This window comes from Myotis brandtii, unplaced genomic scaffold (genome assembly GCF_000412655.1).
Source record: "Myotis brandtii unplaced genomic scaffold, ASM41265v1 scaffold329, whole genome shotgun sequence".
NCBI classification, from domain to species: domain Eukaryota; kingdom Metazoa; phylum Chordata; class Mammalia; order Chiroptera; family Vespertilionidae; genus Myotis; species Myotis brandtii.
Genome location: NW_005362676.1, coordinates 60,594 through 85,818, shown reverse-complemented (window position 1 = coordinate 85,818; position 25,225 = coordinate 60,594). Strand labels below are relative to the sequence as shown.

At 44.0% G+C, this 25,225-nt stretch overlaps 1 protein-coding gene and 1 long non-coding RNA gene across 2 annotated transcripts; both read left to right on the top strand.

The window, feature by feature from the left end:
* Positions 1-6: 6 nt before the first annotated feature.
* On the top strand, positions 7-6,102 carry SNRPN (small nuclear ribonucleoprotein polypeptide N). The gene is made up of 8 exons (XM_005871074.2): positions 7-608; positions 2,858-2,994; positions 3,720-3,871; positions 4,504-4,615; positions 4,976-5,128; positions 5,411-5,549; positions 5,753-5,878; positions 5,955-6,102. The coding sequence occupies exons 2-8, from the start codon at positions 2,992-2,994 to the stop codon at positions 5,990-5,992; spliced, it is 723 nt and encodes a 240-aa protein (XP_005871136.1). The 5' UTR covers positions 7-608; positions 2,858-2,991; the 3' UTR covers positions 5,993-6,102.
* A 602-nt stretch (positions 6,103-6,704) lies between these two features.
* Positions 6,705-22,475, top strand: LOC102263726. The gene is made up of 5 exons (XR_001363022.1): positions 6,705-7,110; positions 7,831-20,758; positions 21,108-21,219; positions 21,400-21,496; positions 21,588-22,475. It is a non-coding gene; the product is annotated as an uncharacterized LOC102263726 (long non-coding RNA).
* Positions 22,476-25,225: the final 2,750 nt, after the last annotated feature.

The window sequence follows — 25,225 nt, the reverse complement described above, 5'->3', positions numbered from 1 at the left end:
GCCGCGGGCGGGCCTGGGGGTGTCACTGGGCGGGGCTCGCAGGAGCAGGAAGGCCCCCCTCAGCCTCTGCTCATAGGGGAGTCTCCACCTGCACGTGACCATGACAGGAGAGCTCAGACACCCGCTGAGTAGCTGCTAATGAATGTTCTAGAACCCTCCGTTCCCGCTGGCAGTTTGCATAGAGCGGAGCCTTGCTCTGCATTGAACAGCCACTGAGATGCGTGTGCAGACGGCACGGGGAGGGACAAGAACGCGCAGTGGCGCAGGCACGTGCACAGGCCCCGCCCTGCGCGGGGGGAGCACATTCATTAGCAGCCGCAGCCGGTGCCCCCGCCTTTTGGTTGGCCCCCCTCCCCTTTCTGTTCGCACCATGTACGCCATCAGCGACATGTAATAAAGACATTCCCCATGATGCCATGTGCTGTCCGTTTATTTGCTGTATGTCTTTTTCTGTTGGTTGCTTGCATTTTTAGGAAAAATCCATTCCATGTTTTAATTCTGATTTAATGCTTTGTTTTTCCTTTGTGACTTTGATTTAAGATTGGAATTACCTCAATGCAAAGGGTTTAATATGTGCTTTTTAGAAACAGAGATGAAGGGGGTTACAGGTGAGTTTTCTTTCACAATTTCTTTTTCTGTTTTTAAATATTATCCCTCAACTCCAATTACAAAGCCTGTTTATGGGTACATTTCCAGTTGTAAGCCAAGGAGACAGCATTTTAGATGCCTGAGCCTGTGAAGTTGCCTGCCCGCGTGGTGCAGTGGTGCCCACACACTGCGGCCACAGAGACCACCAGACAGGACTGGTCCTGTCCTGTCCCAGAGCACGGGGTCTGCCATGCCCACAAGCAGTTAGATAGGGTTTCCTGCCTCCTGGTCAGGGAGACGGCAGTTCCTACGTAGATCATGTCAATCAGACCCTGAGGCCTGCAGGCGGAGCAGGGCCTTGAGTTAAGCAGCTTGCCTGCCTGTCAATCCATGTTCCTGACTTGGCCACACCCATGTGCTTGCATGTGGTCTGGTTGCCTTGGCAACCATGGCAGGAGGAGGGGCAGAGAGGAGTAGAGGCTGGTGAGGAGGTTAGAGAAGGTGCATTAAGCCAGCAGGATGGGGGTTCCGTGTCAGGGTCAGGGCCAGGATCACAGTAAAGTCAGCTCTGCATGTGAACGGTGATCATCCTTTTACATTATTAATCTAAAGCATGGTCACAGTAAAGTCAGCTCTGCATGTGAACGGTGATCATACTTCCTTTTACATTATTAATCTAAAGCATGTGAGTGATAGCCAATAAATGGGAAAGTAAACCCCCAACTTCATTCCCATCAACCACAGCAAGAGGTTGGAATTTATTTTTCCCACTTGCTTTTGTTTTGAAAATGTAGGTAGGGGTGGAATCATGCTCTTAAAACTTATTTTATTTTCTATTTATTTCACTGACATGTGTCATGACGGGTCATTTTTTTACATAGCTCGCATGATTATCATTTACAGTGAATAAATGATAGTCCACTCCGCTGTACATTTCATTATTTTCCTAGTTTGCTATGATAGAGCCTTGATTCTGTATTTTTCAGATTCATTGGCATCTTAAATGAGGTGAGGGTCTGGCGGGCACTGCAGGGTGTAGTGCTAGGATGACAGCCTCTGACCATCAGAACGAAAGGAGCTGATAGCAGGACCACTGAGGGATCTTACTATTGACTAATAAACAGCCAAAAAAGGAAGCTTGTAGTTTTACCTGGAGTTTCTCTGGAGGGAAAAGTTTTCTATTTATTTACTTGTTAAACTTTTTTTGCACATTCATGGTGAGGGTCTTTTTTGCCAGTTCAGATGAGCACGAAGGACTGTGTCTTGGCAAAACCATGCCATGCTTTGACTTGCAAAAGCTTCTGTTTCTCATGCAGTTTACTAAGTCCACACTTTTCCAGAAGTTTGAGAACTTGTGAGGGTGCCAGGTGTTAGATCAGGGACTTGGGTGCAAGATTGGCGAGGTGCCCTGTGATGGAAAGAGCACCGACAGCTGGGGCATCGCGAGGTGACACCATGACCTCTGCCCTCTTGTTCCACAGGCATTTGTTCCCCTTCACCATTGACATCAAGTTGGTCCTTGTGCACAGTGATGTCTTCTCAGCCTAAATTTAGGGTCAGGAGAGAACTGTGCTTAAACTTCCAGTCCGTCCCATTAGAGAAAGAGTGGAGGTAGCTGGCGCTTTTATAGAGAATCCTCACTAGTTACCTAAAATGTACTCAACGTGGGTTTGGGCCAGGAACTGCATTTTATTGTGGGTTTTACCGTGCTCATTGGACTGTCTTTACATAATTTTTAAAAAAATATTGCACATCAGACATGGGAACACACAATCATGCTTGTCTCAGGACACACCTGGGGTGATGGGAGAGAAGCTAGAATTAAATGGGGTGTAGATGCTAGAATTAAAGGGGTTGGAGCCGCGTCGACAGGGGGAAGCAAGGTTATGGAGGAAGGATTTTTATGAACAATCTGGTGTCAGACTGTTAAGGTGAGGTGACTTGGCATGAACTGGGGCCAGAGCACAAAGCACTTGTAAGAGCAAGACAGTAGCTGCAGAATGAGAGCTAAAGCCTTCATTGGGACCCTGGGCAGCTGCAGGGTGAAGAGTGGGTGGGGGGTGGAGAGATGAGGGAGGCAGCAGGGACCATGCACAGTGGCAGGTAAGGGCTCTGGGGATGATGTACACTCAGGCCCACACCGTATTGAAGGTGAGCGGGAATTGGGGTTTGCTGGGAGCCTGGGGCTGTGGGGTGTTTGAGGGGTGCCTTTTCCAGTGATTTTCGAGCCGAATGGATGGCGGCAGCTCGACCCCGCTTTCCTCTGCAGGCGCCCCCTCTGCCGGAGCTCCTGCCAGCTTGCTTGTGCGTAGCAGAGCCCGCGTCACCCCTTTGTCTGTAGCCTCCCCTTAGGTCTCGGATCCCACACTTTCCTGTGCACGTGGACGTGGAGGCACCGCAGCCATGGTGAGCCTGGCATGGGCAGGGGGTGGGGTGGGGAGGGCACCGCGAAGGTCAGCCAGAGCCTGGGCAGCTGCTGCTAGACTCTAACAGGGAGAGGGTCTATCTAGAGAGACGGGGGGTGGGTCTCTCCCCAAAGGGCCACAGAAGGTGCTGGCATATTAGTGAGATTTCAGAGAAACCTCTGGGGAAGGGGCTTTAATCACATGCGACGAGGATGGCCTTAAGGCAGTGGTTCTCAACCTTCCTCATGCCCCGACCCTTTAATACAGTTCCTCATGTGGTGGTGACCCCCAACTTCATTGTTACAAATTGAACATCATTAAAGCCTAGTGATTCATCACAAAAACAATATGTAATTATGTGTTTTCCGATGGTCTTAGGCGACCCCTGTGAAAGGGTCCTTTGACCCCAATGGGGTCGCGACCCACAGATTGAGAACTGCTCCCTTAAGGGAACCCAAGAGATGGGGTGGGGGTGGCAGTGCCTTGCGTGACAGGAGGGCGCTGTGACCAGGTGCAAAGCTGCAGGAGGAAAGGCCCTGGGAGGAGAGTGAGGAACCAGTGCCTTTGGCTGCCGGTTAGAGGTTGGGTCAGGATGGGGCAGGGCAGAGGCAGGGTCTGGGGAGGAGGGTCCTCAGCAAGAGGGGCCCAGTCCACATGGGGAAGGTCAGGGGAGACACAGGAAGGAGGGGAGGCAGCTGTGGACAAGACGCACCCCTGTCCCCGCAGACGGTGGGCAAGAGCAGCAAGATGCTGCAGCACATCGACTACCGCATGCGCTGCATCCTGCAGGACGGCCGCATCTTCATCGGCACCTTCAAGGCCTTCGACAAGCACATGAACCTGATCCTCTGCGACTGCGACGAGTTCCGCAAGATCAAGTAAGGCCGCTTTCTCACGGGCACGGGTGCCGGCGTCTCTCTTTAATCCTGCGTTGCTGTCAGAGAGGAGGGGGGAGAAATAGGAGGAAACATCCCTGGTCATCATTGATCAGCTGCCCCCGCACGCCCTGACCTCCAGGGTCGGGTGGACCTCAGCCAGGGAGGCGCACCAGCCAGACACTGTCTCTCTGTCCTCTCTGCTCAGAACAGGGACCATCCACCCACAGTGAGTCCTCTGGAGGCCACTGTCTGTCCAGCTTCCTCTGCTCCGTGGGAGGAGCCTGGGGGCCTCTCCCGTAGGAACACCCTGCAGTCCTGGCCCCCATTTCCATGGCCCTTTGTGGGGAAGGGGAGGCCAGGATGTCACGTGGTTGATCGGCCTCTTTATTTGTTGGCCTCGGTGCTCATTACTGTCCCCTTCCTTCTTGGTCACCTATGAAGTTCAGTTAAAAGGGATTTTAAGAACCTCCCGTCGTAACACGAACAGTGAGGCTTTCATTGCCTGACAGTCTTAGCCCAGTCAGTTGCGTCTCTCCCACAGAGAAGGGTCTGCGTGTTGTTTCTTTGGTTAGTCCTCTTTTTGAGAGCGCGCGCTCGGGCCCGAGGTGCCTAAGACAGACTCCGGTTCACAGGCCAAAGAACGCCAAGCAGCCCGAGCGAGAAGAGAAGCGGGTGCTGGGCCTCGTGCTGCTGCGCGGGGAGAACCTGGTGTCCATGACTGTGGAGGGGCCTCCCCCCAAAGACGTAAGGACAGAGCAGGGCAAGCAGACGGGTGCGGACAGGGGTGGGGACAGCACAGGGTGCGCTGCTCTACCGAGCACAGCAGGCACAGGGGGTCCTAGGCCCATGTGCCCCATCTGACTGCACGCCTGGTGGTGAACACGGAACTGCTGGGTGCCCAGAGATAAGGGGGCTGCTGTTTGCTGTCCCGGGGCAGCCCCATAAAATAGCACCTTTTGATGGATCAGCAGCTCAGCTGCAGGTGCCTGTGGTGTCCTTTAACTGGACAGGAGACTGAGGGTGGGAAATAGGAGGATGCCAGGGGTGATGGGGGGATGGCGTGGCTCTGGTGGTCCCTTGACTTCAAGCTATTCCTGGTTTCAGACTGGCATCGCTCGCGTCCCCCTGGCTGGGGCTGCAGGAGGCCCTGGGGTTGGCAGGGCGGCTGGCAGAGGCGTCCCAGCTGGCGTTCCTATTCCACAGGCTCCTGCAGGACTAGCAGGCCCTGTCCGAGGGGTAGGGGGACCTTCCCAGCAGGTGAGGAAACAAGAGGTCTGATGCTCTGGGGGCCGTGCCCAGAGCCAGAGGAGTGGGCAAGAGCTCAGACAGGGCAGCCGCAGTGAGGAGCTGCCACAGGGCCCGTGCGGTGGGGGCGTGTGCGATAGAGGCGGTGCTGGCGCTGGAGCAGTGTTCTAACCCGTGAATGGGACTTGCACGAAGGGCTGTGGGTGTCAGACAAGGAATGCTCGTCACCCCCATTGATCTTCTGTCTTACGAGGGAGGATGGGCATGACCGGGTGTCTCTGGCGTCCTCTCCAGGTGATGACTCCACAGGGACGAGGCACCGTTGCGGCTGCCGCGGTGGCGGCCACGGCCAGCATTGCTGGAGCCCCGACTCAGTACCCCCCAGGGCGGGGGACACCCCCTACCCCTGTGGGCCGGGCCACCCCCCCTCCAGGTAAGGAATTGACGGGTGTGGGTCTGGCAGCAGAGCATCATAGACAGGAACCCGGGACAGACGCCCACCTTCGCCTCCTGGCGTCCAGGGGCACGGCTTCAGGGTGTTTGAGTGGTGGATGGCGTCTCAGCCACCTTGGTTGCAGCTTTGTTGGTTCATATTTTTTGAATTTGTTGGTCATTCCTGCTGTTTTCCTGTCCCAGGCATTATGGCTCCTCCACCGGGTATGAGACCACCCATGGGCCCACCCATTGGGCTTCCCCCTACTCGAGGGACCCCGATCGGCATGCCTCCTCCAGGAATGAGGCCCCCGCCCCCCGGGATCAGAGGTGAGTTGGCTCCCAGGCCCCTGGATTCCAGGTGCGCCCCTGATGATTGTCTCATGCGGTCTTGTTTACCTTCCAGGTCCACCACCCCCAGGAATGCGCCCACCAAGACCCTAGGCTACTGTTGTCCTTAGTCTCTCTCTGCACTGTGTCTCGTGAAACTGTAGCGTGTTTGTGAGCTGTCCTGCCGCACTGATAGTCACTAATAAACGATAGAGCAACACTGAGGGCTGTGTGCATTCTCTTCTGTGGTTGGTTGAGGTCAGAGTGAAACGGGCTTTGCTCCCAGGACATGGTGTTGCGTTCCAACCTTCGCGCTGTGCCTTGGCGATTGTAACAGCCTCCACACGCATGCGTTCACGTGGTGAGCTGAGAGGCACACGGTCTCTGTACCTGTTGGGCCCTACATACCTGCAGGGCTGGGATGGGCTGAGGGCTTGTGAGGCCACGGAGAGAGGAAGCTGACGGATCACGCCTGTGGAACAGGAAGCCCTCCCTGGTCTGCTTATCCAGAGCTCTGCCCATGACCAGTGGCCATGATCTGGGAGTGACCACCACTTCCTGCCCACAGGTAAGGACTCACACTTCAGCTTTGGGCAGGCTGGGTAGGGGGCAGGGGCTCTTATTAGAGCAGCGGTTCTCAACCTGTGGGTTGTGACCCCTTTAGGGGTCGAACGACCCTTTCACAGGGGTCCCCTAAGACCATTGGAAAACATATATAATTACATATTGTTTTTGTGATTAATCACTATGCTTTCATTATGTTCAATTTGTAACAATGAAATTGGGGGTCACCACAACATGAGGAACTGTATTAAAGGGTCGCGGCATTAGGAAGGTTGAGAACCACTGGTCTAGAGGGACGTGGTGCTCCTCAGACCCTAAAGGACGGTGGGCACCACGTCCATTGTGTCACTTGGGTTCCATGATGGAGCCCAGAGGTGTGAGGCATCTGGTTTGCAGTTGAGGAAAAGAGCTAAGAAGGAACCCGGGTGGTGTCAGACTCTGCAGTTATGGACATATAATTACTTACAAAGGGGACAGGGAGGAATCTGGGCTTAGACTGCAGTTAGGAAACCGGGGACCCTCGATGTGTGACTGGTGAATGGGATGAATTCAGCAACGCGGGACTGGACTGACTGTGTGTCTGCTTTTTCCAGCACAGGCTTGTTGGCCTCCGTCACCTTTTCACACAAGACTAAGGGAAGCGTCAGGGCCTGCGGACGGACTGCCAGGTAAGCAGCACACTGAGCCCGGCTTCCTTCTCTCCGCAGCCAAGAGAGCACACCTCTGATTCGACATGTGACTGGTGTGTGAAGACCCGTTTTCTGGGCGCTCTGCTCCAGGACTAACGGGGGGGGGGTGGGTTATTTGTGCGAGTTCAGGACATCTGACTGCAGGGAGTCTGAAGCAGGGGGCCTTTAGGTTTTGGCCTCCGGTCACACAGCTACTGGAGGCAGACATCTTGAGATGCCAGCCAGAACCCTGCTGCTGGGGAGGGTCTTCTGTCTGTAAAATCACACAACACTTTGAAGTACAGGCTGTTACCATAGATTCAAGGACGAGTCTGCCTTAAGGCTTTGTCTGTTGGGTATTCTGTGTTTAATTAACTGATTTTTTTAAATAAAAGGATGTTACAGCCCGACAATGCTTCAACCTCTGGGCAAGGGCTTGTGTTCATTTTCATTAAAACTTTATTGCTTTCATCAGGTAGGTCATTACAGTTCATTATAGTTGCTACTGAATCATGAGGCTTGCAAGGCTATCACCCGTTGATGCGTTGAAAGGTTTTTTTTAGTCATAGTTGCTGCCTACTTACCTTGGGCCTGGCACCCAGCAGTAATGCTGAGGATTTGAGTTGTATGAAGCCAGTGGACAAGGCGTGACACAGGGGGAGGGTGTGTGTGGCACAATACAACCTGTCCAGGCTCACGCAGTCCATTTCTGCCCCACAGTGACACCTGGACAGGAGGGATGCGACCCGTGTCCTGCTGAGCCAGCTCTGCCACACCTGCCCTTCGGACAGACCCGCCCCCTCCAGGTAAAGTAACCGCGCACAGAAACGCCCGCGTGCATTGCAAAGGCCGTGGCTAGGTTCATGATGACACAGGACCTTGTCTGAACTTCATGATCTCAAAACATGAGCTTGGATATGTCACTGAAATCTAGTCATGCGCCTCACACACACCTAGCACACCTGGTCAACAGGAAGTGTTGGCTTGACATGACAACTTAGCATACTTTCCATGGCAGTTAACACACGTTCGTTCCTCAAACATCTTTCTGTACAACCTTCACACACATTTCAAGCGCATCCTTTTCTCTTCTGTACATATTTGTGCTGTTGGAGGCAACAAAGGAGGCCCACCCACGGACCCCGACAGGCACACGTGCGGAGGGAGCGGATGCCAGGCATGGAGACTGCCCCACCCGCCTGGGATGGAACATCGACACCCCCGTTCTCGGGATCTAGTGGTGGCGGGGTGAAGGCCTCACGCTGACCAACATGCCGGCTGTGTGGAACATGCCTTCCCAAGGACACAGCTCCTGTTTGAGGACAATTAATCTTGTCTGTAACCTAGGTCAGCGATTTTCAACCCATGTGCCCCGAAATTTTTAAAGCATGTAACTCACCCTCCCTTAAACCATCAAATAGAAAATTATAAGAGTCCACACAACAATGGCGGTTCAGTATGAATTAATCAAAATTATACTTATCTTTAGGTCAAATTGGCAAAAATTGTATATTTTGGTGGCCCACTGAATTTTACTAATTGGCTTACGTGCTATGAGATTGAGAAAGGTTGAAAATCACTGCCCTAGGTTTAAGGTCTCACACAGTAAATGTTCAAGAAATGTGTGGCATTAAGTAGTTCTCCAATGTTAACGGTACAGCCCTTACAAACCTTCAGTGACTCCCCTACAGTGGAAACGTGTGATGACAATCCAGGCCTGTCCCACCCAACTCCATCCTCGATCTCTAAAGGAGCCCCCTGCTCCCAGACAGGGCCGAGCTGTGGTGCCTGCAGGGACGGACACCTGTAGCCATTGTAGCCCGGAAGTCCTGCTTGAGGTCACAGGGCAGTGAGAGGACGTGGCTGGCTTAGGGAGACGTGACGCCTCGCAGAGCAGCAGCATTTGACATCAGTCCCAGGACACTGATTCTGGAGTGAGCGTGGGTGAATGAATGCCTTCAGGAAGTCAGGCTCCAACAACAGGCACTGGGCAGTCAGGAGGGACATTAGGTGTGGCTGCCATTTAAGTCTCAAGTTGTAGTGGAAGAAGCCTAACGTGACTTCAGTCTTCAGCTAAAGGACATAGCTGTGCCCCATGGCTCCTGCCTTCAGTAGCATCTTTGTCATTCAGCATCTTAGTGAGCTTCCCTACCTGATTTCGGCAGCTTTGTCTTTATGTAGCATCTTTATCTTATTGCAGCTTCTTCATCTTTATGTAGCATCTCAATCTGATTGCAGCATCTTTGTAGCATTTTATCTTGTTGAGCATTTTTGTCATAATGTAGCATCTTTATCTCATTGCAGCTTCTTAGTCTATGTAGCATCTCGATCTGATTGCAGCACATTTGTCTTTATGTAGCATCTTTACCTTATTGCAGCTTCTTTGATTATAGCTTCTTAATCTTAGTCTTTCTGCAGCATCCTTGTCACTTAGCAGCAAGAATAAAGGTAAAATATAGGGTTCCCAATATGAGTAATTTGGTGACATCAGGAAAGGAGCTTGTGCTCTGGCCTCATGGTGACATGTGGGTGGCGTTCCCATAGCATTGGATTTCCTGTGGCAGGGTGAGCGCTTCTCTGAGACCCTCCGAGTCCGCATGCAGCATCTACAGACCTGTGGTCGGAGTGGGTTTCATCTGTTCAATCTGACTGACTTTCTTGACCATTCTCATTGACCTTTCCACCTTGATTTTTTTTTACACTTTGGAATACTTCAGATTTTCTCCCTGTAGCCTGGGTTCCTAAATTGGATTACAACATGTTAATGGAGGAGAGGAAGTTGTCTGTTCTTCCTCGTTACATCTGTCTGGTGATATTTGGTGTTCCACTTTTCAATTTTTTGGACAGTTGGCTTGGGGAAGTGGATTCTAAGGTATTTTCTTGTAAGACACCAAAGGTCTCAACTTGATTCCAACAGATTTCTGGGTGTTTCGTGGTCTTTGATCCCCATGTGTCACTTGAATGAAATTGCTGTCAAAGATGGCTGATGAGTCACTCACTCTTGTAGGCCAGGGCCTTCCTGGTGGTAGAAATGTACAGTCCACAGGCATAACCTTCAACCAGGTGCACATGCTGTTGGTAAGACGTGGGCTTGACTCATGATGAGCTATGTTGTCTGAAGTGAATGACGTGAAGGTCACCCGAATGAATACTCTGAAGTCCAGCCAAAGTGTCCATCCACGCACGTGGGCCGCACATTTCTTTAACATCCGTTTGTAGGCTGTACATTTCACCAGGCTTCCCATCAACATGGCAGGCGAGTCAGAGAGAGGAGGGCGCTGTGGGCTCTCATCCCCACCCACCACATCTGCCGTCTCACTTTGGAATTTCCCATCATGCATTTCAAGTGACACCCTCATGACAGCCTCACTGGTTCCTACCTTGGACCAGAGCTTCCTGAGCCCATGGCCCCAGCCCCTTGGAGCAGCTCCAGTCAGCACAGGAGCCAGAAAGTGCCAGTTGGTTGACACCTTGCTTTTGTCTGAGATGAGTTTACTTTTTCCACCTACACTCAGAGGGAGCCCTTTCATTCTTATCTTAGTAAGTCACCACCTTTTGCATCTTGGCAAGATGTAGATGGAGATTCAATTGTTGGCTCAGATTCAAGGGGGGGTAATAGGCGTTAGCAGTGGGTGAATCTGAGCCCAGGAGAGGAACGGTTTGCCAAAATGCCATGCATTCTTTGAAGGGGGTCTTCACGTCATTCTTTAACATCTGAAACATCTGTAACATCTGTCTTGTGTGAGTAATGGATCTTATGACCTGAGATTGACATTCTATGACTCAGTGCTTGTGCTTTGCTTGTAGTAGCTCTTGTGAGGGGTGAATAGTAATTAAACAGGTATTTAGGAAAACCTGTATAAAAAAGTTACCATGGACAGTTGAATGTATTAAGACCTTATCCTTAAATAGTCACCTTAATTTGTTAATGCATGTGTGTGAGTGTGTGTAAATAGTGTGGGTGTGGATAGTGTGGCGCATGAACAGCTTTTAGTGGAAAGCTGTTGGGGTTCCAATTAATTACATTCTTTGTAAAGTAAGTTAGACAAGTATTTTCACAGTTCTTTACCTTGTTTAGTTCCAGTTGTCCTACCAGATTTTTTTTTTATATTTACTACCTCAGAGACTTGCTTGGTTTCTCTTAGAGAATTGAGAGAAGTTAGATGCCCTTTCTACTAACTGAATTACAGTAGGAACATCAGTTGAGTGAGAAAGGAAAGGAGGGAGTTAGCGGTCTTTTGACCTTGGACGTTGGGTGCCAGCTAGGATGGTCCTGACTGCTGAGAGGACACTGGTCATGCTGGCTGAGAACCATCCAGAACATCCATCCGTTCTTGAGGGTCACATGGCCTAGAGAGAATCCCTACACAGCATTGGAAAGGCGGAGATGGAGAGGGAATGAATGGTGGGGAGGGGAGCGCAGGGAGGAAGGAAAAAGGAGGGTTTAAAGGGAATCTATCAGGTGTGAAGGGAGACTTCCTTTGTGAGTCTTTGAACATCAGAAGGCTGTGTGGGGAGGTTAGGAGTTGGAGGTACCACTGACCTGCCACTGTTTGATTCAGTGCCTCGTTCTCAGCCAGCCTGGATGGGGGAGCTCCCAGGTCCTTTCCTGAGGCGACTGTGTAGCTGGTTAGTAGAAGGTGAAGGGGTTTGCATCTGTAGCCAGCTGAGATGAGACCAGGCTTGTCTCCAACCTTAGTGCACATGAGAATCAGTCTGCGGGCTTGTACAGTTTGTCCGTGGCTGATTCAGTAGGTATAGGGCGGAGAAGGTGACATGCCCTGTTCAGGCACCACACAGAGAACAAATAGCTGGGTTTGATTCAGAATTCAATAGGCATTATCTGACAGCACTGTTGTACAACTGCTAATCTACATGGGATTCATTGCGGAATATTTAAAATTGACTATGGGCATTTAATTTTGAAAGAAATTGGTTGCTTTTTTTTCTAGAAATAGAACCAATTAGGAACCAAATTTATAATTGGCCGGACACTCTGAAAATTTGAGAATGGGAATCCTTTTATCAGAACAAATTGCTAAAATAAATTTAAATTAGGTACCTGATTGGAGGAAGCAAATTAATTAATTTTGATAATGTCTCTAATAATGAATCAACTACCCAAATATTGACCTCAATTTGGATGAAACTGAACAGTAAAGTTTCCAGAAAACAGTAGTATTCTCAATAGCATGTTTATCTCATAGACATGGTAATTTTTGCCAGATGCTTCCACTTTGGGGGAGTGTTTTATCCAGTTTGTGTTCTGTGTTGGTTACTGAACTGTGCACAACTTTATTACTTTGCATATGGTTGTTGTATTGTAAGCATCCACTCCTGCATCATTTAAAATGGCCATAAACTGGCAATACCAATGAGGTAATGGGTGATGCTATTTTCTAGTGGCAAATTTCAATATGTATTTAATAGCTTGGCTGTAAATATCCTGGTGGCAATATTTGGTATTGATATTGGACTTTTGTAAATATGCTTCTAAATGGGAATAGTGTTACAATGGACTGTTCACTGTTAGTGGCAAACTTTGACATGTTGCCGCTTTAGTCGGGTTTCTCTGTACTGGGAGGTGCTGAGGAGTATGGATGTAGAGAGACTTTGCAGTGACTGAAGAAGGAACCCAGACTAGAAACAAAGAGACCTCTTCTGTGGCTTGGACCGAATACAAAATGAGCAATCCTGTTGTTTTAGAAAAGTGTGACTTAGGAAGGGACTCCGATGAAAGCAGGGAGCCCTCTCTTCTGTGGTTGGACTCAAAAATGAGCAATCATGGAGGATTTTTTAAAAAATTGTGACATGAAGGACCTCAACCTTGAAACAAGGAGACCTCTCTTCTGTGGTTTGGACTCAGTAAAATGAGCAATCATGGAAGACTTAAAAATGTGACCTATAAAGGAAAGGGACCTAAATGTGAAACAAGAAGACCTCTTTTCTGTGGTTTGGACTCAAATGAGCAATCATGGAAGACTTAAAAAATTGTGACTTGTAAAAGGACCTAAATTTGAAACAAGGAGACCTCTTTTCTGTGGCTTGGACTGAAGATAGGGAGAAATCCCACAGGATTTTTAAAAAACTGATGATTTCTATGAGGATAAGTTATGGCATTGATATGGATTTTCTTATTTTTGTAGGATGGCAAAGAATGTCATATTTTTCTAATTATCTTTTGCTTAACGTGTAACTCTCTGGTGAGCATGACTGAATGGACCGGGTGTTTCTCAAACTAGTCAGTTAAGGTCCTAGTGAGGCCAAAGGAATATTTAAAATTTCCCATCCCCCCAAAATATGAATCACAATGAGGAAACTGAAAATTAAACACAACTCACTGAGCAATATTTTTGTCTTAGATGGCAACATGGTAAAGTTTGATAATATGTTTACAAGAAAGAATGGATTGACTTTTCTGATTGTTTTATGGAGAGAAAAATATTAATTCATTGGCCTTAAAGTCATTACTACTCTTCTCGCACCAAGACCTCGTGTAATTAATTGGCATTTAGTATGGATCTGGAGGATAGATTGTATGTCATATTGGGTATGTTGTCAGTTATTGGGTAAAATATATTCATAAAGAAACAAAAGATAACTAAGTTTTAGGCAAAATTTAGCTTCCACTTTAAATCTAAACTCTTCAATACAGTCCGGACACAACGGCATTTGATTGTGCCTCTGCTGGGTGCAGAGAATTGGGTGACACCATCTTAAATTCAACTTGCCTGTCCATCAGCCAGAGGGATACTCACATTTCAATTCAGGCTTCTGTGGAAAGGAAAAGGGTTTTTGGAAAGTCATCCGTCTGTTTCAGTCTAGCTCACTAGAGAATAAAACTTACCTGTTTAATAAAAAAAAAAAGCAGGTGAGCATTTGAACGAATCTCTTGTGCAACCTCTTAGAGATCAAGAGTTCATTGTTATTGAGAGTATACAACTGTTTACTTATTAGTGGTAACCATGGACGTAGCCACATAAAATTATGTAAATACATATATCCTTGTTTAGCTTTTGTAATGTATATAGCATCTTCTACAACTTGCTGTTAAAGAGAACACGTGGAACAGTTGTTTTTAAAATGACAAGACCATGTCTGGATCACTCCAAGAAGATTCTGGCCAGTGACCATGTGAAGACACTCCATGCCATTGTAAACATCAGTTCAGAACCACTGCATGATACCTTTGCCTGAATTTTAGAGAATTGTAGAAAGCTGCTGCCAACGAGGGGGTGACCAAGGGGCAGGCATTGGACTCAGTTGGGGCCTGAGAACAATGGACAAGGGTTTCTTGCCAAAAGTAAGAACCTGCGTAGCCAGGTGATTGCTGTTCAGGCTCCGGTAGATGGCTGCTCCGCACCTACCTTTCCAGTTGGCAGTTTGACCTCTTTTAACTTTTTTAAACTTCCAGCCGTCGCCTTACTTCTGTCTTCAGATTCTCTCTGACATGACGAACCACATCATGTTCCAACAGTATTATAAATAAGCAATAATCAGAAGAGGGGAAAGATTCCATAGACTGGTATTTCCAGCATCCTTTGCCACTCTGAAAACCGGTCATCTTCCACTTGCCATCTCTGAAGATTTGGATTCTCAAAATCTGGGATGTTCGTTCACTCAAACCCTCTGGTCCCCCTAATCTCCAGAAGTTTGTACAGCAAGAAACAATGTTACTGAAAGCCAGGATGATGTACAATGGATGAGCCAGAGATCCCAGCCTGAGGAACTGCCCTGCCTGAGCTAGGGACTCCTGTGGGCATCTCACCCTCATGCAAACTGAAGGGGTCTTTGGCCAGATCAAGAGCCATTTTCCCAACCTAATACGCATTGATGCCTGGGCCAAAAGCATATAGGGACAGCGTCCTCATCCCGTATTCCTCCCCACAAAGGTATGTGAAGGACAACATCACATAGACACAGCCAAACCCGCAGGAATCTGGAGAGGAAGGACACACAGCACATTCTAATTGAGCTAGAAGCTTTACCAGCCACAAAGACAAGAAACACAGATTGATACTGTTTTGACCGTCGGTCTTACATTTCATTGGAGAAAATATTTTGTGATGGGGAGTCTCAACTCCCCTTCAGAAGGTCTACCATTGAAAGCTGTGTATCTGAGACACTTGTATAGATGCCTGATGCACAGGTCTCCAGTTTTCTCCAATTTGCATTTTAAAAACAACTCAGAATCTAACCCTGCTAAGTACTTTATTGCCCACATAAAGCTGAACAATTGATGGACATTGGTATGGACAATGTTGTTAAAATGTAAATAGGAAATACTCAGTGACTGATGAATGTTAACGAACTGTTGTTGATGTGAGGAGACCAAGAGAATGAAATTCAACATATAATGGTTTCATTTTCTTGTATTTTATTCTTTGTTTACGTTAACTTCCTTGGAATATAAACTCAAGCACAGAGGCCTCCATTTGTAAACAAATCTGTTATTTTTGGATATTTTTGTAACGGTTGCTGTGATATTCAAGCTGGTTTCCTAGGGAAGTTTCTAATAACACATTTAGTAAAATTTTCTGTATATAGAGTTTTTTAAAGCTATACACAATGCTGGACTCATTGTTGTGTGCTCAGGGATAGCAGGAAAGGAAGTAGCAAGGCATTAGATATCCATGTGTATAAAAAAGCCAAATATAGTTGCTTTGCGCCATTTCCTAATGTATTGTAATTGTTTTAACAAGGAGTTTGGTTACGTGTATAGAAGTATTTTAATACATGATGATGAAAATAGAACTGTCAGAATACCTCTGAAAGATGTACATATTAAACCATTAGAATGGACGATTGCTGTGGGACTGGGAGAGGGGAGGTTTTGTACACAGCTATCACAGACATGAAAGGCTGCTCTGTGGGTGTAGATATTCCTGTAAATGGTCTTTATTTTGAAATGTATATGTTGCTCTTTGCTTATTACCAAGTGTTATTGCTGTTTATATATATATATATATATTAGGACTGTTGCGCCATGTTACCAAAGCCATCTTACAGGGATGGCTTACCTCCATGCTCACACGTCTACCTTTAGTTTGTAAATTTTTTGTTTTGCCAGTTGCATTATTAAATGGCCTCATTATTAATTTATTTATGATAACATTTTGTTATAAACAATGTTATTAATGCCTAACATGCAATTTTCAACATGTATATACGTCATTGTAAATTTGTTATGAATATGATCAACTTAATGGGATTAGAAGCATTTTTGTTTACCAAAGAGATGTTAGATGTAGCCTCTCTGTGTTCCCTGCATCATTAGGCTCCATTTTCATGTTGTCCTCAGTGGTGAGCATAGTGTAATGCTCTGTTTTATGACATCATCATGCTGGAAATTTCATTGCAACTGTAGGTCTGCTTTCATTGATGGTTTTCAGATATATTTGTATACAAATAGGGCAGGATTTTTTAGCATAACTTTGAGAAATCTCTACATGTGGTATAAAACAGCATAGGTTAGAAAAGTTCATTTGCCAGTGGAAATTGACATAATAGTGAATTGTTTTTAGAACTTATTTCTAGTTGTATAGGTGATTAATGTTTGATGTGGGACGTTAGCAATGGAATATATTAAACCCAAGTTCATTATATGTGGGCTGACAAAAGAATGTGTTTGTATTATATGTATATAGTATACAGTTACACGTTTTTTAAAGCAATAGGAACTTTTATATTTGCATGTCTTGTTTTTAGATTATTATATATATCTTTTTGCTTTAAACTTTTAGTTCTTTAAATATAATGATTGTTTACATATTCATATGTGTGTATACATATACACATATATACATGTACATATGTGTATATTAGTGTACAGAACTTTTTTAAAGTCATAGGACAAACAATGGAAGATACTGTGACGCTGCTAGCTATATGGTGGACAAATGTTTTGTTTTATAACATCTGCATTGATAGACACACGTGACTTCTGTTTTGGCAATTAAATTGCTATACTATGTCTAGTCGACATGTATTGTTGGGGGGGGGTTATTGCCTTTGTGTTGTATTTTTTTTTAGTAGATATTCTTTGTTAAGGTGTAGAAATCATTGTCATTAATGTGTAAATGTGTAATTTTTTCCTACCAATCTAGTTTTTGAATGTTAAGTTCTGGAGCCGAGCAGGGAGGTATCTGACTGCTGTATGTATAATAGACAAGTTTCTTACCACATCTTCACTCCTAGGTTTGTAGAAATACCCTGTTTCCACGCGCCCCCGCGCGCGCACACACACGCACACACACAGTACATAATGTTAATGTTGAACTAGGGTTAAAAAATGTTTGTTACCAATAGAAGTGTTACTTCACCCCCTAGTGTTTGATATCACTTGGGGTGAATGGGGGTGATTAATCTGACCAGACCTTTGTTTTTCTACCATATACTCTTGTACATGTGCCGAGATTTCTGTCATTTAAAAATTTTTAAATCTATTTCACCTGAAATTATAGCACATATGCTTTTTTTTGCTTGTTGAAATGGTTCACCAGTCCTGCCAATTTTAATCTTCATACTGTGTGTATTTATCTTTAAAACGCCTGTTCATTGCTGATATACTTTCTAATATCACAACCTATTAGTATAATTAGACATTTTTCTCCGAATGTTGAACAGGGGTAGTGGATGTTTCTGACCTCATCTCTAATACTCTCTTCATGTCTTTCTGGTTTATGTCTATGACATGGACTCTGTCTATTGCATTGCATGTGGACCACCCACAGTCAAATCCTCTCCCATCACCATCGATTTGGCCCCCATTTTCCTCGACTACCTCTCCACCCACTTCCCAACAACATGGATGGACCTTGAGAATAGGATGCTAAGTGAAATAAGTGGAAAGTATTTTTACCTCACATTTTTATTTAGACGTAAAAGTAGATAGTAACCATGAAATTGATTGTCATTTTATAGAAAAATACCTCAATTTAAGGGCCATGTTGTTATATATTATTTTCCCAGATGTACTGAGGTTCAGGATGGAATTCTTTTTTCTAAAGAACATTTACAGAATCTCTAACTATATAATCCTGTAAATATTTTATTGTATATTTGTTCCTACCATTGTCTTTCAATAATAACACGGCAATAAAATTAAATGTACAAAATAATTCATTTCCCCCAACATGGAAGAATAGTCTGGCCATCCTAACAAGTATAAATTTAAAATTTAAGATACAGTGTGAATTTGGTGTTTTTTGGATGTGCCAAGTATCCCAATATGTTTCCATTATTTTTTTATTAAGATTTTTTTGGAAAGCGGTTTAAAATTCATAGCAAATTGAAGGGAAGGTACAAAGATTTCCCATATACCTCAGTCCCCACACACATGCAATAATCAACCCAACACATAGGGTAATCTCATGCCTTTTACATCCATAAGGTGACTTTGACATTGACATATATCCATTTTGATATTTGGGTTATTTTTCTTACCCTAAATCCTCTGTACTCTGCCTACTCATCCTTCTGTGTTTTTTGCTCTCTCTCTTTAACATTGAAGGTATTAGTTGCTTCGTTGAACGGATTTTATACTACCTCTTGGAACTATACATAGTTGTGTATGTGTTCCCTTGGTCGCATGACAGTATTCAAGACAACTTTGTAAATAACAGGCAGATACACTTTTTAATTTCTAACATCTAGTCTTTCCAGATGTATATATTCTCTCAACGTATACTCTTGTAAATAATTCATTGTACAATTCCATGCTTTTATATTCTTGGGCTGAGTGGTGGTGGCTTAGGCTATATATATATCCTTGCTCTGTGGATTTGCTAGGGGGCGGGTAGAAGGGAGTGGCCCTACACTTTTTGAAATAAGGCATTGTTTAGTGTTTGTTCTACATCAAAGACCTCAGTCCTCACTTTGTGGTTGTGTAGCTGATAGGGCATTATGTATTTTAATCATGGGAAATGTATTTTATAGGACTTACACAGCCACAGTCAGGACAATTTTGTAAATAGCAGGCATATATATATATATAAATACACATCATTTTAAACATCTAGTTTTTCTAGATGCACAGGGAGATTCGCAAAATTTTGTAAATATTTCATTGCATACTAGCGTAAGTTGGCTTCTGGTATGTTTTGGCAATGTAATAGGTGGTTAGTGAATATCTGCTTCCTAGGCTGTGCTAGCGTTCTGGTGTTCAGTGAGTTCCTGGGAGAGGAATGCCAAGATGGCCTACGAATCTTCATCTTCTTAGGCTCTCGAGTATAAGGAAAGGCTACACCGGGGATGGGTAACAGCAGTGACAACCAGACTTGTATTGTGAAGCTTCAGGGAGAAAGATAGGTGACAAGAACTGTCCCTTTGTCACATGCAGATATTCTCAGTGATGTGATCAAACATGGCAGCAACGCACATTGCTAAAGGAATTGCTATGTTGCTAAGCTAGATAAATATTAACACATATGTAACATTAGTTTTAGGGGTATAGGTCTGATAATGCTTTTTTTCTCATTTATTAGCTTCTTGATTTTCATTTTGCTATGAAAGTTATTGTATTCTTACACTTATAAAAGCCAGCCTCATGTTACATGTAAATGTGTTAATTTTGTATGAGATAATTAAGCAACTCTATATCAATGTTTTCATCTATATGCATCTGTATGAGAGAATTACACTAGTTATAAATATTTTAATTCTGAGACCTCTTTAAAATTTTTTCTGGTGAATTGTTATATTTGAATGTCATGATTAATATTGAAAGTGTATTGTATCTCAGTTGCCTGTAATGTACATTATGAAAGTTTCTTAGAAAGGTGGTCCAATCCAGTATTGATTAAAGTATAAATCATCTCTGAACAGCAGTTTGGCAATGACAATCAGAATTGAATGCTTAAAAGTGACTGCTGTGATTTTATCTATTCTAAATCAAATTTACAAAGCTGAAGGTACATTATAAATTGAAACATTGAACAACTGAAATACACATTAGTGAAAAATATAGTAATGATTATAGCTTACTTAAAGAATATAATCTAACCACTGATAAAACATTCTTATGTGGATGTGAGTTTTAAATTGATACTTAAAATTGTCATTTTTGAACAAAGATCAACAAGTGTATATTGACAAGAGGTGTGTCCATGTGCCTCTAGTTCATATACCAGAAAAGCTAAGGGCAATGATTCACCATCAGTGTCGCTATCCCGGTGATGGCTTTGACACACTTTGGAATTTTTGTGCATGTGCTAGTTAAACAATAAGGCATTGCTCATCCATGTATTTGTATGTTGCTACATGACAATCTAAAGTGACTGAGTATGGAAGAGAAAGTTGTCTGGACGACTATGGCAAAATCTCAGTGTACAGACACGTGAATGGAAGGACTGCTTCTACTTTGTGCATTCAAATTTGTAAAAGGTATTTCAAAAGGAACATTTCAACAACAGGAATTTTAAAGGCACAGCTAATTTGTGCCTGTCGTCCATCTTGCCTATCAACATCTTGGGCATGTGTGGTGATGGGTCCGGCCTTGTATTGCCATTGGGCCTGATTAATGCTTTTAAGAGATCAAGACAGCATGTGACTTAAAGACTAATGCAGCACAGAGCTGTACCATGTGAGGAGGAGGAAGGAGGAGAATCGATTACCCAAGGAGAGAAGAAGGGAGACGACGAGACTGCAGGTATGTGCCAAACAGTTGCATTGGTGTTGACAGGGCAAGAATATTCGTTGCAACTATTGAAAGGGTGGGAGTAATTAGAGGTTGGACTATTTTTTATTGTAGTTGAGTGTCAGAAGGATTTCAAGTAGGCCTTTATGAATTTACATTCAGACTTTGCACAAGAGCATTCAATATTCTCTACATTTGTGCTAAAAGTGCTTGGGAGAGGTGAGAGTGAAAAATAGTTAGTCTGTTCAGTCATGTATGTTGGTTAGCCCCATTCAACATCCCTGACCATCACAAATTTATTCTACTGTGTGTCCTGCTATCTAATTTGTATCTAAACTTGGCTCTGTTGTCCACTTTGCAGGAGTGAAAAGGAGGAAAGGAAAGTGAATTTGTGACAAGCGAGGACAACCAACATCAGGAGCCTTGGTCTTTCAGTGGAGCTCCTTGTTCCCTGAGGCTCAGCTGAACCACAGGTAAGAGGTTCTGGAACAAGAAGTGCTGTTTTAGGATGAGGCTCTAGCTGGGCTTAGAAAAACCTTGGGCACCTGGGGATTTCCAGCCCTGCCTGAGAATTAGGGAGCAAATAGCTTAAAAAGGTCATTTTACCGAAGAGGAGGTGTGCGCCTTGCCTTACAGTGTTTCTCTCCCCTCAGGAGATGATGGTTCCTGAGGATGACACCACCGCCTCGAGTCCTCACGCAGTGCGCCCCACTTCCATCCCTGGCCCAGGAGCGTCCTGGAGACATGCGTGTAAGACACACTGTTGATCACAGTTTGAACTGCCCTGTGATGCGATGCCACTGAGGTTCTAACCTGTTCTCCTTGCCTCCCGTGGCCCCAGGGGATGCCGGAACAGACTTGCTTCTGCCACCATCTGAAACACCCGCCAGCCAGGCTTCAGAGCGGCCCAGCGGTGCCTCTCGGGCGTGGCCATGGACACTCCCTGCCAGCCTGACAGGACGAGCACGCGTGTCCAAGGTGACCCAGCGGGTGATGGCGAGAACTGTAAGCAGCATGTTGACTGTTGTCCTTGTTGCTGTGGGACTGGCACCAGGAGATGGAAAGCTGGAGACCTTAATCCCGAAGCCCTGGACGTGCCGTTGCGAGGCCTCCTCCAGGGCTCCCATATATTTCTATTTTACTTATTATCATAGCGTAGATTTAAAATGTATTCATTAAAAATAGTCTTTTTTTTTTAGATTTTAGGCAACATAGAAATTTGTTAAGTATGTAGTTATTACTTTATGTACCTTTGTTTCCCTTTTAATTTTACCCTGCCCCATGTCATCTAATGTCTTTTTATTTTTCAATTAGATTACATTCAATATTACTTTGTATTAGTTTCAGGTATACTCAAAAGTAAAGTGTCCCCTCAATGTTTCAGGTACCCACCAGGCCCCATATATACGGATCACAGTACAAACCGACTGTACTCCCTACGCTATCATCTACTAATAGAGTTAGTGCGCACCCTCGTGGTGCTGCTCAGACATTGTAGACAAGTAGTGTTTTAGGCGCTTACACTGGCCACGCATCTTCTCTGCATTAAACATGCTTTTATATCATTCCTTTTGAATTTATTCAACTAACTTGTTGAAAAAATTCCAATGAATTGGAATTACTCTGGCTAAAAATACTCAATTTATATATAGACTCAAAAGTTAGCTTTCCCCTCATTCTAGGTCCTTCTCTTTATTCTGCCTCCCCCTGTTTGAGACTTCAAACTGTGCAACACTGTTCAAAGCTGTAGACTATTAGGTGTCATTTTCTTTATTCTGCTCACTGACACTGCAGAGAAGTTATTCTTAATCACTGCTCAGCAAAATCATATATGCTCACTGCTTAATCATCACTTGTACTTTTTCATTTCATTTTTCCAGCTTCCTTGCATTATTATAGTGTCACTGGATTTTAAGAGCTTGTTTATAACTAAAGATGTTAACCATTTCTCATGCATTGCAAATGATATACCATGTTTTTTGTTACTATTTTACTCTGCTGTTTTACTTTTTGGTTGTATCAAACTTGTGCATTAAATATAATCATATTCTGTTTTATGCCTTTTGTGTTGGTGTTTTTCTTTTTATAAACATGTTTACAATAGGATCATACATTTTTGTCTGTACTTCCTTCTACTTTTCATCACTTTTGTCATTTTATTTCTTTTTACACGAATCATTGCGACAGTTTTAAAGCATTACATGCTGACATTATGCACCTTGACCTAAACCGTTAACCACTGATTTTAAATTCTCTATCGTTGAAATCCAAAAATTCAATCTGTTGACTCCGTGTGTCTGACTTTCTATTGATGCTTCAAAATTACTGATGCCTGTATTCTTATCTAGTCTATTGAGTTCTATCTCATTTCTTTTCTTTTTCAGAATATGCCCTGTCTATACTCGCACTTTTTCTGTCACTTGATGCTTAAAATTATTTTGCAAGTTGGGGAAACATGCAATTTTATTTCATTTGCACCAAACTAATTAGATTAACTAGGAGACAATAATCTTTTAAGTGAGACTTCCTATACAACTACAGGTATGTCTTTCAATTTTTAATCAATTTGATACGTTGGCATACTGCTATTGTAGATTTTATTGTTGCCCATTTCATATAGTTATTTTCTTACTGTTATACAAAAGCCATTTGTGTATACTGGTGGCATGTCATTAATTCCAAAATTAGTATATTCTTTTCAAAGTACCTATGTATGGGATTTTAAAAAATACATCCCAAGTACAATCTGCACGTGCACTTATATTTTCCCATCTCCCATCCAAGAAATAACATCCAAGACCTAGTTTTGTATATTGTATATTACCCTTTAGGGATGCCCGTCTTTCAAGCTTAATCATCAGGCAACCTGCTGAAAAGTAGAAATTAGTGATATCGAGTATCACAGAGATGAACCCAGTACCACCTATAACAGTGATGGCGAACCTTTTGAAAAATCAACCAAAAAAAATGAGTTCATGTGTCACCTCTGACACGTGTCATAGGTTCGCCATCACTGACCTATAATATGCTGTGTTATGTGTTCAAATCAGCCCGTGAATCAAGCATTCCATTCCATTTTGTGTGTTAATTTATCTTTCTTTGACTTTGCAAACGTCCTTGGGTGTTTTTTTTCTTGATTTTTGTGGAGGAAATCAGGCCATTGGCCCTGTAAAAACTACATGTCTACCTCTAGATGGCATCCCTGTGGCTGTATTAAATGTCTTGCTCCATTCTCCGTGGTAGTTTTAAATGGTTTACTGGACTGGTTAATTCTTTCACCATTGGTTATAGGAATATTATAGGAATACATCGCATTGTAGTTTATTATAAGGTCATTCCTGTATCACATCGTGTTTTGTATCAACCTTTCACTTATGAAAGGTTTTCATTTAAAAAATCATAGCATCTTCATTATTCCCTCTAAATAAGAGTAAAATATTCATATGATTAATTTCAACTATCAAAAATATAAATTTAAAAGGATATATAGGATGAATGCTTTCCCATTATTAACTATAGTATATTGAATTTGATATTAGTGTCCCAAGGTATTTTGCTAATATAATGCAATTAAAAAATTAACAGGATAAATTTATGAGGTTCACTTATATAGCTTGTAGCATAAAATTAATTTTAATCCCCTTTAGATGTAAATAAAGCAAATAGTATTTGGTTTTTATTTACCTTTTATCTACCTAAATATCAAATAATAGGATTAGGGCTGTCAACATTGAGTTCCTAGCTCATGAATGTGGCCACTCTTTGATTTTTTTTTAAGAGTTTTTAATCTTTTATTTTTTATTTTTTTATTTTATTGATTTTTTTACAGAGAGGACGGGAGAGAGATAGAGAGTTAGAAACATCGATGAGAGAGAAACATTGATCAGCTGCTTCCTGCACATCTCCTACTGGGGATGTGCCCGCAACCCAGGTACATGCCCTTGACCGGAATCGAACCCGGGACCTTTCAGTCCGCAGGCTGACGCTCTATCCACTGAGCCAAACCGGTTTCGGCCACTCTTTGATTTATATCTTTATAATATCCTTCTGAGGGGAGTAAAAGTAGTTATCAGTCTCGTGAGGACAAAAGAAATACATTCAAAGAGTTCCGAAGTATTAAGTGATTTATTTATACACAAACAGCTAAAAAAAGGGGGCCTGGCCTAGCTGACCACAGCACCTTTTTCTGGCCTTGGTAAAACTTGGGGAATTCCTCCAATACTGAGAGCAGGTTATTGAGGTAGGACATAAGACTTGTATAGAGTAGGAGTGGAAGAGGTGTTGGCTATAGATGCCAAATGTTAAAAAAAATAGTAAATGATGTAATACTTTACAAAACCCAGAAGTGGATAATTGCATGAGAAAATAAAGACCAAGTTATCTGCAATCATGGCGGGGGAGACGATAGACAAATCAGGAAAGATAAATTTAATATATAGTCAAGATACAATGAACTCGGCTCTCAGATTTACAGTAATT